At 39.4% G+C, this 18,608-nt stretch overlaps 1 protein-coding gene across 1 annotated transcript; it reads left to right on the top strand.

The window, feature by feature from the left end:
* The first annotated feature begins 296 nt into the window (after positions 1-296).
* LOC115765513 lies at positions 297-1,355 on the top strand. The gene is made up of 2 exons (XM_030709131.1): positions 297-947; positions 1,011-1,355. The coding sequence occupies exons 1-2, from the start codon at positions 426-428 to the stop codon at positions 1,263-1,265; spliced, it is 777 nt and encodes a 258-aa protein (XP_030564991.1). The 5' UTR covers positions 297-425; the 3' UTR covers positions 1,266-1,355.
* The last annotated feature ends 17,253 nt before the right edge of the window (positions 1,356-18,608 follow it).

Below are 18,608 nucleotides of genomic sequence, written 5' to 3'. Positions count from 1 at the left end.
TGAACAGATGGAACACAAACGTAATATTTCCCGTGCAATCATATTAATTATATTATATGAAGAATCACAAAGAAGCTGGAGATAGTCAAAAAAATACATAATTATTAGGTGATGCTGTTTGAAACATGGAGGAGACATCTCCTGCCAGTTACATACCCCTGCACAAATGCACTAGGCTCACTCTTACGCATTTTTTAAATAACTGCATGCCATTAAAGAAATCAATGTACGAATTGCCAACACCAATTCGTTTGTGTTTGCAGCCCTGGTCAACATAGCATTGTAAGTGTTGTAAAGGTAGAACAAATTTTTTTAAAGTGTTCAGTCGAAATTTTTCTAAGAAATTGAATTGAAATTGAAAACGACTTGCAGCTGATTAAAAAAGAAGAAAAAAAGTTGTAAACTTTCTGAAAAAGTATATCAAAATGGTGACAAGAAAGTTTATAGCATTGACTGGAAACGTAGCCCTGCGTGCAAAGAAAAAATTGCAAAAATGTATACCGGAGATGATGCCGATCTTCATAATCTTTAGTTATCTAGAGGGTGCGCTTCAGTCAACGTTTCGACTGCGCATAGAAGCTAACGCAATTGCCATTATAATCGACAGCTCGGCATTGGTGGGCGGCATTTATGTTGTGTTCGATATTCTTGTAATTTTAACGGCCGCCGGTCTGATTGCGTGCCACAAGAGCGAAACTGTGGCCGTCTCCTTGTTGCTGCTGCACCACACGCTGCATTGTTTCTTTTTCACCATGTGGAGCCTGAATCAGGCCCTGCACGATTTCGTGGACGTGGGCACTTTGCTGCTGCTGCTGGCGCTGCGTGAGCGCGAACATGCCACGTTCGAGGCGTGGCTGAGGAAACAGCGCACCGTGCAACGCCTGCTGCTGGTGGCACGCGTCTGCATGTGCGGCATCTATGTGCTGTGGTGCCGAGAAACTGAGAATGTGCGTCCTGCAATACGCCGGGGCGCATATATCTGTTTAATCGCAAATTGTTATTGCTTTTAGGTAATCAATGATCGCTTTGCCATGGTCTGCGGCATCTGTGTGCTGCTCGGCTTCTACTGCCAGCTGGCGGCCAGCCTGACGGTCCTGACACTGATTTGGCACGATTGTTGCATGGTGAACTGGTCCTTCATGCTCGGCTGGGATGATCTGACAATTAGTGTGTCCATGATGAGTTCACTGATTTTAAAAGTGGCCGGATATTTGCTAATGGTGCGCCTCGGCGCCGGTAAGTGGTCCCTAGACGCTCGCCTCTAGCTGCCAGTGCAGCAGCAGTTCATCAAAGACCAAAGAGCTCGTACACGTGCTTCAATTTCTCAACTGAACTTGGATTAATAAAAACTCCTCAAGCATTACGAGCCAAAGTCGACCATTTGCCTGTTTTATTTTTTTTTTTGTTGAAGGTCTACTAAGACATTTACATACAATTAAGGAGGGGCCGCCCACCCACCCACTAGCGCCAACGAAGTATCTATACAAATACTGGCTCTAGCTTTTTGTTGTACCCTGTAGTCATTAAAATGGCTAAAATGATGAGGGTATAATAGGCCGAGGGGGCATCTGTCCGTCTGTCCGTATGTATGAACGCAAAGATCTCAGAACCTATAAGAGCTAGAGACTTGCAATTTAGATGTAGGTGCTCCTAGTTTCCGCGCAGATTGAGTTTGTTTCCGATAATCGATAACTTACTCCGTTTCCAAACAATCGATAAAAATCTATATCGATATCCTGTTTTTTGGGCAATTTTGGTAAATAATAAGAGCTAGAGTCAACAAACTTGACATATAGCTTCTAAAATAGAATATATATATGCATTTGATGTTGGAAGAAGAGGGTTCAGGGTATCCCCTAGTCGGGAGCTCCTGACTAGAACCTCTTACTTGTTTTTAACTGCCTTTATCGGTCCAACAGCCAATCGCTCTTTATGCCCAGCACCTGGCTCATGATGAGCACTTGAGCGTCCTTTGATTCTTTGCCTGTTCCTTCATTATGCTACACTTTGTTTCGTTTCGCTTTCTTTTGCGTAAATTATTGAAAAGTCTCGAGCTGTAGCACTCAGTGCTTAAGCGGATTTACCTTACACACGCCACTTTTGCACTTTTTTCTGACTTTTTTTTTCGTGGGCTTAAAAAGGAAATGGAAGACAACAGCAACAGCAACAGCAACAGCGGCAATGTGGCGTGTTAAATGCAACAGCATGAGGCGCAAGTCAGCGGCCAAGTGAGCGGGTTAAAAGGCCCAGCACAGCCCGTTAATGAGTTTTTTCGGCACAGGCGTTGCATTGGGCATGCATTTAACAACCGGCGCAGCGGAGCAGAAGCCAGCCAGCGTTGACCTTCGCTCTTGACTTAAAACCCATTTGCATAAGCGCCGCCATCTTCATGCCCGAGAGTGCCTGAGCTGAAGGAGTGCTCGTCCTGCTGCAGGAAACCGCCAACTGGCGACTGGCGCCTGCTGCCTTCCTGCTGACCATGTTCGACAGCTTTTGTTTATCCAACTGACGTGGCTTGTAAGCTTGCTCGGATTGCGTTGCCTTAATTAAAAATCGTCAGCGATTTATTGACCAAGCGTAAATGCAGTTGACAGCGTGATAAACAAATAAACATTGAAATAAAAAACAACAGCAGCAACAATAAAAACAATGCAACAGCAAATGGGCAGAGCCGCGGCTTAAATCAGTCAACGATAAGGCTTAGCAGGGTTAGCTTTGAGTCAAATATATAATATAACTAGTCGGTATAACCCGGCCTTGCCCGTGAATACGTATCATATAAAATATACCACTGTTGCAGGCGAAATTTATTTATTAAGTCACTATGTAGAGCTTTGAATATAAGTTTGAAGCTACTCGGATGAAACATAAAAACCAAAATATGTTGCCAAGGCCAAGCCTCGTGCAAATCGGATGAGATTTGACCAAGTTATGGGTGTGGGAAATTTTGACCCATATTTATATAGGAATCTTGGGGTAAGATTTTGACATGAAATCGACCAAAAAATATGTGTTCAGATTTGAATGCCAGATTAATCTGGAGGGAAAACCATGAAGAAAAAGCCAAGCCTCGTGAAAATCGGATGAGATTTGACCAAGTTATGGGTGTGGGCAATTTTGACCCATGTCTATATAGGAATCTTGGGGTAAGATTTTGACATGAAATTCGACCAAAAAATATGTGTTCAGATTTGAATGCCAGATTAATCTGGAGGGAAAACCATGAAGAAAAAGCCAAGCCTCGTGAAAATCGGATGAGATTTGACCAAGTTATGGGTGTGGGAAATTTTGACCCATGTCTATATGGGAATCTTGGGGTAAGATTTTGACATGAAATTCGACCAAAAAATATGTGTTCAGATTTGAATGCCAGATTAATTTGGAGGGAAAACCATGAAGAAAAAGCCAAGCCTCGTGAAAATCGGATGAGATTTGACCAAGTTATGGGTGTGGGAAATTTTGACCCATGTCTATATAGGAATCTTGGGGTAAGATTTTGACATGAAATTCGACCAAAAAATATGTGTTCAGATTTGAATGCCAGATTAATCTGGAGGGAAAACCATGAAGAAAAAGCCAAGCCTCGTGCAAATCGGATGAGATTTGACCAAGTTATGGGTGTGGGAAATTTTGACCCATATTTATATAGGAATCTTGGGGTAAGATTTTGACATGAAATCGACCAAAAAATATGTGTTCAGATTTGAATGCCAGATTAATCTGGAGGGAAAACCATGAAGAAAAAACCAAGCCTCGTGAAAATCGGATGAGATTTGACCAAGTTATGGGTGTGGGCAATTTTGACCCATGTCTATATAGGAATCTTGGGGTAAGATTTTGACATGAAATTCGACCAAAAAATATGTGTTCAGATTTGAATGCCAGATTAATCTGGAGGGAAAACCATGAAGAAAAAGCCAAGCCTCGTGAAAATCGGATGAGATTTGACCAAGTTATGGGTGTGGGCAATTTTGACCCATGTCTATATAGGAATCTTGGGGTAAGATTTTGACATGAAATTCGACCAAAAAATATGTGCTCAGATTTGAATGCCAGATTAATCTGGAGGGAAAACCATGAAGAAAAAGCCAAGCCTCGTGAAAATCGGATGAGATTTGACCAAGTTATGGGTGTGGGAAATTGGACTCATGTCTATATAGGAATCTTGGGGTAAGATTTTGACATGAAATTCGACCAAAAAATATGTGTTCAGATTTGAATGCCAGATTAATCTGGAGGGAAAACCATGAAGAAAAAGCCAAGCCTCGTGCAAATCGGATGAGATTTGACCAAGTTATGGGTGTGGGAAATTTTGACCCATGTCTATATGGGAATCTTGGGGTAAGATTTTGACATGAAATTCGACCAAAAAATATGTGTTTAGATTTGAATGCCAGATTAATCTGGAGGGAAAACCATGAAGAAAAAGCCAAGCCTCGTGAAAATCGGATGAGATTTGACCAAGTTATGGGTGTGGGCAATTTTGACCCATGTCTATATAGGAATCTTGGGGTAAGATTTTGACATGAAATTCGACCAAAAAATATGTGTTCAGATTTGAATGCCAGATTAATCTGGAGGGAAAACCATGAAGAAAAAGCCAAGCCTCGTGAAAATCGGATGAGATTTGACCAAGTTATGGGTGTGGGAAATTGGACTCATGTCTATATAGGAATCTTGGGGTAAGATTTTGACATGAAATTCGACCAAAAAATATGTGTTCAGATTTGAATGCCAGATTAATCTGGAGGGAAAACCATGAAGAAAAAGCCAAGCCTCGTGAAAATCGGATGAGATTTGACCAAGTTATGGGTGTGGGAAATTTTGACCCATGTCTATATGGGAATCTTGGGGTAAGATTTTGACATGAAATTCGACCAAAAAATATGTGTTCAGATTTGAATGCCAGATTAATTTGGAGGGAAAACCATGAAGAAAAAGCCAAGCCTCGTGAAAATCGGATGAGATTTGACCAAGTTATGGGTGTGGGAAATTTTGACCCATGTCTATATAGGAATCTTGGGGTAAGATTTTGACATGAAATTCGACCAAAAAATATGTGTTCAGATTTGAATGCCAGATTAATCTGGAGGGAAAACCATGAAGAAAAAGCCAAGCCTCGTGAAAATCGGATGAGATTTGACCAACTTATGGGTGTGGGCAATTTTGACCCATGTCTATATAGGAATCTTGGGGTAAGATTTTGACATGAAATTCGACCAAAAAATATGTGTTCAGATTTGAATGCCAGATTAATCTGGAGGGAAAACCATGAAGAAAAAGCCAAGCCTCGTGAAAATCGGATGAGATTTGACCAAGTTATGGGTGTGGGAAATTGGACTCATGTCTATATAGGAATCTTGGGGTAAGATTTTGACATGAAATTCGACCAAAAAATATGTGTTCAGATTTGAATGCCAGATTAATCTGGAGGGAAACCCATGAAGAAAAAGCCAAGCCTCGTGAAAATCGGATGAGATTTGACCAAGTTATGGGTGTGGGAAATTTTGACCCATGTCTATATGGGAATCTTGGGGTAAGATTTTGACATGAAATTCGACCAAAAAATATGTGTTCAGATTTGAATGCCAGATTAATTTGGAGGGAAAACCATGAAGAAAAAGCCAAGCCTCGTGAAAATCGGATGAGATTTGACCAAGTTATGGGTGTGGGAAATTGGACTCATGTCTATATAGGAATCTTGGGGTAAGATTTTGACATGAAATTCGACCAAAAAATATGTGTTCAGATTTGAATGCCAGATTAATCTGGAGGGAAAACCATGAAGAAAAAGCCAAGCCTCGTGAAAATCGGATGAGATTTGACCAAGTTATGGGTGTGGGAAATTTTGACCCATGTCTATATGGGAATCTTGGGGTAAGATTTTGACATGAAATTCGACCAAAAAATATGTGTTCAGATTTGAATGCCAGATTAATTTGGAGGGAAAACCATGAAGAAAAAGCCAAGCCTCGTGAAAATCGGATGAGATTTGACCAAGTTATGGGTGTGGGAAATTTTGACCCATGTCTATATAGGAATCTTGGGGTAAGATTTTGACATGAAATTCGACCAAAAAATATGTGTTCAGATTTGAATGCCAGATTAATCTGGAGGGAAAACCATGAAGAAAAAGCCAAGCCTCGTGAAAATCGGATGAGATTTGACCAAGTTATGGGTGTGGGCAATTTTGACCCATGTCTATATAGGAATCTTGGGGTAAGATTTTGACATGAAATTCGACCAAAAAATATGTGTTCAGATTTGAATGCCAGATTAATCTGGAGGGAAAACCATGAAGAAAAAGCCAAGCCTCGTGAAAATCGGATGAGATTTGACCAAGTTATGGGTGTGGGCAATTTTGACCCATGTCTATATAGGAATCTTGGGGTAAGATTTTGACATGAAATTCGACCAAAAAATATGTGTTCAGATTTGAATGCCAGATTAATCTGGAGGGAAAACCATGAAGAAAAAGCCAAGCCTCGTGAAAATCGGATGAGATTTGACCAACTTATGGGTGTGGGCAATTTTGACCCATGTCTATATAGGAATCTTGGGGTAAGATTTTGACATGAAATTCGACCAAAAAATATGTGTTCAGATTTGAATGCCAGATTAATCTGGAGGGAAAACCATGAAGAAAAAGCCAAGCCTCGTGAAAATCGGATGAGATTTGACCAAGTTATGGGTGTGGGCAATTTTGACCCATGTCTATATAGGAATCTTGGGGTAAGATTTTGACATGAAATTCGACCAAAAAATATGTGTTCAGATTTGAATGCCAGATTAATCTGGAGGGAAAACCATGAAGAAAAAGCCAAGCCTCGTGAAAATCGGATGAGATTTGACCAAGTTATGGGTGTGGGAAATTTTGACCCATGTCTATATGGGAATCTTGGGGTAAGATTTTGACATGAAATTCGACCAAAAAATATGTGTTCAGATTTGAATGCCAGATTAATCTGGAGGGAAAACCATGAAGAAAAAGCCAAGCCTCGTGAAAATCGGATGAGATTTGACCAAGTTATGGGTGTGGGCAATTTTGACCCATGTCTATATAGGAATCTTGGGGTAAGATTTTGACATGAAATTCGACCAAAAAATATGTGTTCAGATTTGAATGCCAGATTAATCTGGAGGGAAAACCATGAAGAAAAAGCCAAGCCTCGTGAAAATCGGATGAGATTTGACCAAGTTATGGGTGTGGGAAATTTTGACTCATGTCTACATAGGAATCTTGGGGTAAGATTTTGACATGAAATTCGACCAAAACATATGTGTTCAGATTTGAATGCCAGATTAATCTGGAGGGAAAACCATGAAGAAAAAGCCAAGCCTCGTGAAAATCGGATGAGATTTGACCAAGTTATGGGTGTGGGCAATTTTTACCCATGTCTATATAGGAATCTTGGGGTAAGATTTTGACATGAAATTCGACCAAAAAATATGTGTTCAGATTTGAATGCCAGATTAATCTGGAGGGAAAACCATGAAGAAAAAGCCAAGCCTCGTGAAAATCGGATGAGATTTGACCAAGTTATGGGTGTGGGAAATTTTGACCCATGTCTATATAGGAATCTTGGGGTAAGATTTTGACATGAAATTCGACCAAAAAATATGTGTTCAGATTTGAATGCCAGATTAATCTGGAGGGAAAACCATGAAGAAAAAGCCAAGCCTCGTGAAAATCGGTTGAGATTTGACCAAGTTATGGGTGTGGAAAATTTTGACTCATGTCTATATAGGAATCTTGGGGTAAGATTTTGACATGAAATTCGACCAAAAAATATGTGTTCAGATTCGAATGCCAGATTAATCTGGAGGGAAAACCATGAAGAAAAAGCCAAGCCTCGTGAAAATCGGATGAGATTCGACCAAGTTATGGGTGTGGGAAATTTTGACCCATGTCTATATGGGAATCTTGGGGTAAGATTTTGACATGAAATTCGACCAAAAAATATGTGTTCAGATTTGAATGCCAGATTAATCTGGAGGGAAAACCATGAAGAAAAAGCCAAGCCTCGTGAAAATCGGATGAGATTTGACCAAGTTATGGGTGTGGGAAATTTTGACCCATGTCTATATAGGAATCTTGGGGTAAGATTTTGACATGAAATTCGACCAAAAAATATGTGTTCAGATTTGAATGCCAGATTAGTTTGGAGGGAAAATCAGGAAGATAAATTCAATTCTCGTAAAAATCTGTTCAGATTTAAGCAAGTTATTTGGTTGGGAAATTTGAACCTGTGGTTTATAGGATAATAATGGGTTTATTTCAGCCCTGACCAAGATATTTGAAAATGAGTTTAAGGCCGATGGGGAATTAAACAAATAAGTTTCATGCAAACTTGTTTTTCGATTTTTCCTCAGACGCGGGTGGAATTTCTCGGAATTTCATCAAAAAAAAAAGATTTATAAATAGAGATTTATTCATTGCAGTGTTTCAAAACTTTCTAAAATTATTGACTTTATGACACTTTGCCTAACAGAGATGCCATTGTGGGAAGTAAAGGTTTAATAAGACAATTTTGCAGTGCGGCGAAACTTTCAAAAATGTACAATTTATGTTTGAATAATACAGACAGATGAGTTTTTTTGACGACCCACTCAATTTTATTTTGCATACTTAATTTGACTACACGAATTACACAACACTACTAACCAGAATAAATCAATGCTTCTTGCAGTTTTGTATGCATTTTTAAGGTCTTTTGAGATTTTCTTAAACACAAAATTACACAACACTTCCTAACAGGATTATTCAGAGCTTTGGACCACATCTTGGCCAAATATCTTACATATTCCTTGGGAGCTAGCGCTGGCCACAGAACAGCTTCAAGAAGTGCGCGCCCTATTGCGCAGTACGAATGCAAAAAGGACTTGTCATAAAAGTGCAGCCATGTAATTTTCTAAATGAAAGCAGAGGAGCAGCCAAAAAAAGCGAAGAAAATGTATTAAAATGCAGGCCACCGCAAAACAAACAACAGCACACTAACAAAACAAAACAAAAATTCTAAACAGAACGCAATTTTCGCAAGTTGTATTAAAAATTTGTAAAGGGGACAGAAAAAAACGAGAAGAAGGCGAAAAAAATAAATAAAATAGAATGACAAACGGTTTGCTCAACAAGAAATATGCAAATGCAAATCTGCCTCAACGTCAGCGGGGCGGATTAGAAGGCTCTGCAGTGCGCGGGCGTGACACGTGGCGTATGAGCAACAACATTGCGTATACGTATGCAAATGTGTTTAATTAAAATGGTGCAGCCCGCCCGCATTTGTGTGAGTGTGTGAGAGTGTGTGTGTGTGTGTGTAAATGTGTGCTTCTGTTTAACGGTTAATGCACATAGCAACATTTCGCATTTGCATAAGTAAAGCAAACTAAATACTCGCTGAATTGCGCAAGTGCGAGACAATGCAAAGCCGCAGCAGCTGCAAAGCCGACCCCGCACAATAAAATTATCCGCCCCCCAAGCCCACCTCTATAGGCAGGTACCTGGCTGAGTATTTAAATCTATTTACCTGCTGCTGCTGCTGCTGCTGGCGGTGCAGATAAGAGTAATCAAATAGTCGTAAAGTTCGAGAGTGTGTGTATAATTAATTTGGCAAACGCCAGTAAAAACAAGCCACAAGAATTGAAATTGAGAGCTGACAAAACTTTCGGCAAACATTAAGTTGGGCAACTATAAGTGCAACTATTTGCCCATGTTCCCAAAAGGTTGCTCAACACGAAATATGATAACATGGAAATGGAGAAAAGAGCGAACAACTTAAGAAGATAGTTTTTTTTTCCATCCGTCCTAGATTTCCAACATCTTAAAGTAAGCCACGATTTCTTAAGGAATGTTATACAAATTTATATAACATATCAACAGACTGCAGAGACGGTTTTAGCAAGTGTTATACTGTTATACATATAGTCGATATAATAAAATACCACAGGGCTGTTGGAATTTAACAAAGTGGTAAATTGTTATATTAAGTGTTGAAAAAAACTGCAGTAGCATGCCAATTGTTCATCACAGTGTTCTACTATGGTTAAAGTGTTATATATCTAACTGTTATATATCTGTTATACTAGCTGTGGCTACCTAAACGATGGTATTTGCATTGAACTGTTTTATATAGTGTTGAGTAAACTGGCAGATTGACTGTTATACCTGACTGTTATACCATTTCTGTTATACTTCTTTTTAATTTGTCGTCATATAGTGTCTGTTATACTATTATTGTTATACTATTTTTGAATTTATCGTCACATTCACTTTCCAGCCCTTAGCTTAGTCAACTACTTTGTAGATTGCAAAGTTCTCATCACCGAAACTGGGCGATTTCATTTCAAGGAACTCAACAGCTTGTGCGTTTTGCCTAATCCATGCGATTTGGTTTGCTTGCATGTAGCTTTGGCTTAAACAAGTTCTGACTTGGGCATTTAAATTCAACTTCAAGGCTAAGAGACACACGTACGGAACGAAATGAAATTCATTTGGGAGCCGCAGTAGCTACAACGTCGCATTACGTAAAAGCGCTTTTACGGCTACATTTGCAGCCGTAGTACACTTACACGCACACACACACACATGCACACACATTCACGTAGAGCCAGTAGTGCCACACTTTGCGGCACTTGGGCAGCAAAATCTAGACAAGACTCTGGGTTCAGCTAACAGGTTGAACGCAACCGACAAATGGCGCCGACAATAAAGCCTAACCAAAAGTCTTCCATAGATATACATATATATATATGTATATATATATATATATATATATATATATATATATACCTTTTTATACCTTTTTTTATTTATTCTTTTGTCTCTCTTTTGCCAATAAACTCAAAAGCCAGCTTACTTTTGCGGTTTGACAGTAAACGACTTTTCACTCATAGAAATTCTACTTAAAAAAAAATGTTAAACATTTTTAAAATGCAAACGAAAATCACATTGCAAAGTCATTTTCATTGTTCAATAATAATGCCAGTTTGTTGGGTTATTAAAATGTCATATAAACGTTTGCCATTCAGAGTTACGCATATGCTTTATGTATGTCTGCATGTGTATATATATATGTGTGTGTGTGTGTTTGTTTTTATATTTCTCTTTTTTGTTGGCGCTTTTTCTCACGCTCGGAATTCGTTTTTGCAGGCGCCAAAATGTCAGCGACACGTTTTCTAACAGCCGCAATTTATCATAAATATGCGCACACATATGTGCATATGCATATGTATGAGTGCGCGCACACATATGCACACACACAAGCACACACATTCACACATGCGTGGCATATAAATCCAGCGCTTGTTTCGCTGGCGACCTTAGCGAACGCCCCAGCGGTCGCCTTTTGTTTATGTCGCTGTCAGCGTTCGTTTAATTCAACATTAGCGCCTAGCGGCAGGTCCGAGCAGCCTCCGGTTAGTATATTTTGCTGTGCGTGTGTGTGAGTGTGTGTGTGTGAGTGTGTGGGTGTGTGTGCAAATGCCACTGTTGCCATCATCGCTGCACGTTCTTTTGTATGCCCCATGGTCGCTTTCATTTTCACACGCTTTTATCCTCGCTTTTCTCGTTGTTGTTTTCTTTTTTCACGCTCGCATTTTTTCTCGTTTTTAAATTGTCAAACTGTCAAATAAATTACACAAAAAAACCTACAAAAGATCTGCACCAATCAACGTGTGGCGCCCTTTGTATCACATGAATATATAGATATATATATATAAATGTATATATTCGTAAATTTATACATGCATATTACAATATAATATGCCTAGCCTCTTGTGGCCTGTTTTGATTGTTGTGGCATACTGGATTGAGAATTAACACATTTGCCTTGTGGCCTGTTTTGTTTTGTTGCTGTTTTGAAAGCTGTCAGACACACGTCTATCGCACTGTTATAATGTATAAATTCAAGACATGCAAGCAAATGCTTATATTCTGCATAGCTTCAATAGATGAAGGTTACTGCCGAAAAGTGTTATTAAAAAGTTTGACAAGCTGTTATGCTGAATCCAAACTGTTATACTGTCATTTAATCCAAGCCCTTTTTTACCGGCAAAGGCTACTTCATAAGTTTTATGACCCCAAAGATGATTCGACTGTCATACAAGCAGATTCAGACAAATTGTTATACAACTATTTTATAGCTACACAAATATTTTTGCGTGCAAATGCTAAACTTATGCATTGCCTAAATAAAATTAGGTTATATATGCTGTTTAACAAACTGTTATAACCGAAACCAAACTGTTATACTGTAAATAATATAAGTCCTCTTCGCCAGCAAGTAAGTTTTATGGCCACAATAACGGTTAGAATACAACAACAAGGTATTTCAGGCAAGCAGATAACTGCTTATATTATATAAAGTGTCATACAAATTGTTATACATATATTTTATAGCTATAAAAACATTTTTACAGCCACATTTTGTTAATACTCCAAACAAACTATCAATTGCTTATGTAAGACTGACCTTCTGGCAGACACATCTGCTGCTATGAAAATGTTATACAAGCTGTTATACACCATGCATAAGTGTTGTGCTGTCAGCAGCATCGTCTCACTTATATATTTTATGGCCACAAAAACGTTTCTTTAGCTGTTTAAATTGTATAAACCAGACAAGTTGCAAACAGTTTGGATAATTTGCATGCTTGGAATAGCAACTGACCACATCATTTTCTGGGAAACTTTTATACCTCAATTCAAACTGTTATACGATCCGTAGCCTTGTCTCACTTAAATTTAATGGCTACCAAAACGTTTCGACTGCCACATAAAACTTCTATTGTAGAGACAAATTGCATAACTTGCGTTTTAAACTTGAGCAGTTTAGCTGGAATATATATTCAGCAAGTGCTGATTTTATGCGTGGCTGAAATAGAAACAAACACGCAAAAAACACGCAGGCACACGCAGGCACACACACACACACAGCTACAGGCGCGCTGGCACGCATACAAAAGCGTAGCTATAAAGTCTTGGCCAAAAAGTCAAGCGGATTTTGGCTTGGCAAAGTTTGTCTATGCAAAAGCCGCTTAGCCTAGTTAAATAAAAGTGCTACAAGAGCTCACCACACATACACACACATATTCACATATATATATATATTTATATATGTATGTGTGCCTGAGCCCAGTTTAAGGCGTTGCAAGTGCTGCACTTCGATTTTCTGCAATGCATTTCTTGCCAATTCACAAAGCCGATTTTCGATTATTAAATGATTTAGAGAAAGTTTGAGGCCCCATTTCCATATAGTATATATTACCCACACCCACACACCCACACACGCACAGTTTTGGAGCGAATCTCCCAAGGTATGCCATTGACGGCTGTTGTTTATTTATGGCAGCTGCGTCTTGCCACATTTTGTTGCATGTTTTTGTTTTAACAAGGCATTTAAATATTTAAAAAGGCCCCAAAACCTATGCGGCACCCAGCCATAAATATGCAATGAGCTTTTCGGAGTTTTCAGTTTTTATGTGGCCAGCCTCAGTCTCAGTCTCAGTCTCAGTCTTAGGGCTGGCAGCTTACCCCACCCCCCGTCCCTTGCCATCCCATCCCATCCCTCATTCCGTGTGGTGCCTCGCAACATTTTTCAATCAGTGAATTTTGATGACTTCTTAACTTATGCCCAAAAGACGGCGCCTTGTCGGTAGCAAATGTGCAGCTTAATTAGCAACAGCTGCTTTTGCCGTTACCAAACCGGGCATTTCATTAGACGTCGATTAAATTTTGAGAAGCGGACCGGTTCGCAACCTTGTTCGAGTTGAAGCTCGCATCTACGAAAGTCGTAAAAAGTTTAACGTGTTCTTAAAGCAACGCAGCCGCAGCGAACTTTGAGTTCAGCTTCAACTCCGGCAGCTGCATAAAAAAAGAAAGTTTCAAATTGTTACACGGCAAATGACACGCGCTGTCATCTTGTTATGCCCTTACCGAGGGCAACATAACTTAGTCGCGAAATGTGTAACGCCGTCTGCGAAGCCATCAGAATATGTATTCAAAGAGTTTGTTCTGATTGAAATATAAACAATTATTTACTATATATTATATTCGATATATTTTGATATATCGCTTGCTAAGCCTCGGCCCTGACAACGAACTTTAGGAATCGAACCCCCCCCGGAGGACGGAAATATAATATATTTTTTATATAAAATGTCATATGATATATGGCTCGGAAATGAAGCGTGTGTATAAATCACTTTCAAGTCAAGAGTATTTGATAGTCTGCGTGCGGAAGATGAACGCTTCCCCTTGTTTTTCTTTCCCCTGTTCTGACCTTTAACCTACATAAATATATATATATATATCCACCCATCTCTGTCGCACTGTGTGTTAATCTGTTGAAATTTGCGTTTTAATAGAAATGTGTGTGTGCGGGGCAATGCGTATTTGTGATATTTTTGGGACAACTTTTGTGAGAAGGACGATGCGCGTGGCTGTATAAAAATGCTTATTGCTTTTAAGTACGTGATTTTGCTTTTGGAATTTAATACGCATTTCGAGTCTCGTTTTCAGAGTGTGTGTGTGTGTGTGTGTGTGTGTGTGGGAGATGCATTAAGGGTATTGGTTTTACGATTGACAAGACATATGCATGGACAGAAACGTGAACATAATTTAATTAATATAATGGACACTACAGTTGCCCCAGGAGGTAGCTGTAGCGGCAGGTGGCAAAAAAAATAAAAGGGAAACGAAAAACTACACAAAGGCCGATCATGGTTTGGGGGCAGCATTAAAAATGTACATTTTAAGGCCCACAAAGGCGACGGCGACAGTGAAAAGCGTTTGGCATAAAAAATAATCCAAACCGAAAAGCATACACTGTTATACAAGCTGGCAGAAACTGGCAACAACACCATAAGTCATACACAATATTTGGAATGTGGCATTAAGATCAAAGTGTGCCGGATAACTAAAAAAACCTACTTTAAAACGAACACGCAGGCGAATAGTTACACCAACTGACATATAAGGCTGTTATACGTGGCTTATATGGCAATGTGTTATACAACTGCTATACAAACCAAATGTTATACGACAATGCTGTATATGAATCAATTATATATGCTGTTCTAAATTGTTATACCAACTGACGTGCAAAGCTGTTATACGTGGCTTATTTTGCTATATGTTATACATCTCTTATAAAAACGGGTTCAAATAGAGCATAACCGTACTATATAATGTCCTCAAAGTTGTTATACCAACTGTGATATAAAACTGTTATATGTTGGTTATTAAACAATGTGTTATACAACAGTTATACGTGGCCTTTTTAGTTCAGTGTTATACAACTGTTATACAAACTCTATTAAGTGCCGCACAATCCTACTTTTAAGTCAAGTCAAGTTTTATAATATAGTTATAGCTCACACCAACTGTTATACGTTGATAAAGCATATAGCTCAGCTATATATTTCGCTTAAAACTATTATACTAACTGACTTATAAGCAGTTACACAAACTGTCACAAATACAGCATAACCATATTTTGAAGTCAATATTTGCCGGCGTGCTATTTTAATAAAAGTGATCCATAATCAATGATTCATGTGTTATACACAGTATTATATATGCAGTAGCAATGTTATATCCACAAATATTGTCTTTTCAGTGTTTTCTACAGTTCAGTCATTCATTAGATTTTATAAATGCTGCTGCACAGCTTCATTTCCTCAAGCCAAATGCAAATATGTGCCCGACGAAAATCTATTTGCCCATTTGGACTAGTCAGTTGGTGAAAAGCCAAAAGATACATAAAGGAAAACAAACTTCCAGGTTCCAAGCATTTCATTCCATTTTTTTTTTTTTTGTCGATTCTGTTGCATGCCTTTATTGTGGCGAAATTGAGCGCAACAAAGTTGACACAGCAACTGGCAAATGAACACGGCTGGCCTCACCTCGTCGCAAGAAATTTGCATGCAGTCAGGTCTAATGGGCAAATAAGCTCAAGGAATCATTCAATTGTGAAAATGGAAATTTCAGATTTGTGATAAATAACCGGCACAAAGAGACACAGATAAAAAAAAATGCGGAAGAAAATGAACAAACAAAACGGCATATTCAATTTGCTGGCTTTGTAAGCATGAATATCCATATTTATACACTGTGTTTTTTTGCCCCTTTTTGTCGTCAGGATAAATCTATCCCCTAGGAGAATAACAAAAAAAAAAAGGGTACTAAAACCAAGTAAAACGGCAGGCGCAACGTTTTAAATTTCATTTGCTGATAATGCGGCTCCCCTCAAAATTCATTTCATAACTTTGTTACAAACTTTTCCGAATGTTACAACTTTACCAAACACAAAGACACACTCTCGCACACACACACAGGGCAAATATTGGGTTGACAAATATTGAAGCATACCTTATGGCTGCAGAGCATGTCGAGCGGCAAAGCTGATTTGCAGCACTCCAACTGGAGCTGCAGCACCAGCAGCAGCAGCAGCAGCAGCTTTATATAACAACAACAAGAAAAGGAAGAAAAAATGTATAAGCAGAGAAATACGTAGAGGCATGTCCTGGCCCATACATAACTCATCATCAAGCGCAATTTGTGTTTAACAATCGTTGGTAATCTTTATTGGATGTCGAGCTTTTGCTGCCCTCTCCCTTCCTGGCCCTCTCGCGCTGCCTACCTTTAGATTGTGTGCACCTAAGACATGCTGAGCACTCGCTCTCTAAAGTTATCTACGTCAAGTGTCAGGACAAAGGACTCACACACACACACGCGCTGTGACATATGCAAAGCTAGCACTTGCCCTCTACAATCTGCTTCTTCTTCTTCTGCTCGACTCGTTCAAGATTTTTTTAGTGACAACGAAAGTGTAATTGAGTGCCACACAACAGACAATTCAAATACTTGCCACACGCACACACACACACCCCCACACACACACAACAAAAACAATCATAAAAAAAAATTGGTGCCAGCAAATTGCCATGGCGCTTGTCCATTCCTGTGGCTGCGCCTGTGACTGCGACTGCCTTCCCTTCCCTTCCCATCCGTTCCATTCCATTCCATGCCGTTTCGTTCCATGTCCATGGCCTGCCATTATGAGCTGTTCTATTTGATTTTTCATTTCCGCTCGCACTCGTTGCCTCAGCTGCAGCCTCGGCAGCATGTGCATTGTGTTGGATTTGTAGCCTTTAGGCTGTAGAACAACAAGAAGGAACAGCAGCAGGACTCGCCCATAGTTGGGCAGGTTGCACATGACAAGCGCAAGAGTTTTCAAGTGCTGCATCCTTCGAGAGGAGCAGAGGCGGAGGGCGGGGGTAACACCAGGGTAATCGAGCACGACAGCATTTGCCATTAAGTTGAGTTAAGGCTCTTGAGTGTGAAGCCTTGTTCTTGTTGTTGTTGTTGTTGTTGTTTTTTACGTTTTTTGTTGTTGATTTTTTTCCAACTTTAATTAAAATGCCTTGCATACTTTAAGGCGCGCTTTTTCCGGCTGCGAACACAAGGCAATCGACCTCAAAGGAGTCAGCTGAGGGGCGGGAAGGAGGGCGTGGTACGAGGCGTAAAACAACTTTATATATTGATTAACGGTCTGGACAACAACAAGCTAGCGGCAAGATATTAAAAAGTTCAGTTTCAGTTAAAAGCCGTGCATGTGTGTGTGTGTATGAGTGTGCGTGTGTGACGCGAGCACAAAAGACGGCTCCAAAGTTGGTAAAAACAACTTTCTTTGTTTGTAAATTATTAAACAATCCATTTAATGCAAGCAAGAAAAGTACTCAGAAGTAAATATGTACTTAAGTGCAAAAGAGTTTGTCCTGGCTGACTGACTGATTGACTAACTGACTGATTAACTGACTGACTGATTGATAATCAAGCCACAGCTCAAGCTGTAAGAGATGGGAAAATAAGTTTTGAACAGGAGTTTACTTAAAAGTTTCCACCTTCAAGCGTAGAAAACAATTATTATTATAATTATTATTATTATTATTATATCTTGACAAAAAAAAGGAAAATAAATGTTTAGAAATTGTATGTACTTGCGTCATGAGAACCTGATCGAATATATTTGAAGCAAATTGCATATTTTTTCTTTTTTAAGGAATATTTTTTAAGCACATCTTTTCTCCTTTTTAAGGACAATTTGATCGAATGTATTTAAAGCACTTTGCATATTTATTCCCTTTTCATGCCAATTTTTATCATATTTATTCAGGAAAAATAAAAGCGAAGCTGTCCTTGCTTTCGTTCCTGATGCCAATCAATTGTAAATATATAACCCTGAAGCGTAGCGCTTAATGTTGACAGCTTAATTAGCACGCACCAAAGCATACAAATATCGGCTTACAGAGCACACACACACACACGCACACACACTCGCACAGCCCAGCATGTGTACTAATTGATTTCGGGCATTCGCGTCCTCGCATATTCGCATGTTTTAACTGCGTCATGATTTGGGTTTGATTTGCAGGCCACATGTAATCAGATGACCCCCAAGAGCTGACAAATTTGATGCGTTGCTATTAATTTATATCGCATGAGAGGGGTGTAATATCGTGTGGAGGGGGGGGGGGGGGGGGTGTGGGGTGAGGGGTGGCTGAAACAATGTGGGGTCAAAGTGCGGCCTAAATTGAACGCTAATTCAAAT

Source organism: Drosophila novamexicana, unplaced genomic scaffold (genome assembly GCF_003285875.2).
Source record: "Drosophila novamexicana strain 15010-1031.04,08,12 unplaced genomic scaffold, DnovRS2.1 tig00000974-arrow-arrow-pilon, whole genome shotgun sequence".
Lineage (NCBI taxonomy): Eukaryota > Metazoa > Arthropoda > Insecta > Diptera > Drosophilidae > Drosophila > Drosophila novamexicana.
This window is presented reverse-complemented; position numbering and strand designations above follow the sequence as displayed.

Coding starts and splice junctions, on each gene's coding strand:
- LOC115765513 (XM_030709131.1), top strand. CDS start 426: ATGGTGACAAGAAAGTTTATAGCATTGACTGGAAACGTAGCCCTGCGT. Junction 948..1,010: donor GGTGCCGAGAAACTGAGAAT/GTGCGTCCTGCA, acceptor TATTGCTTTTAG/GTAATCAATGATCGCTTTGC.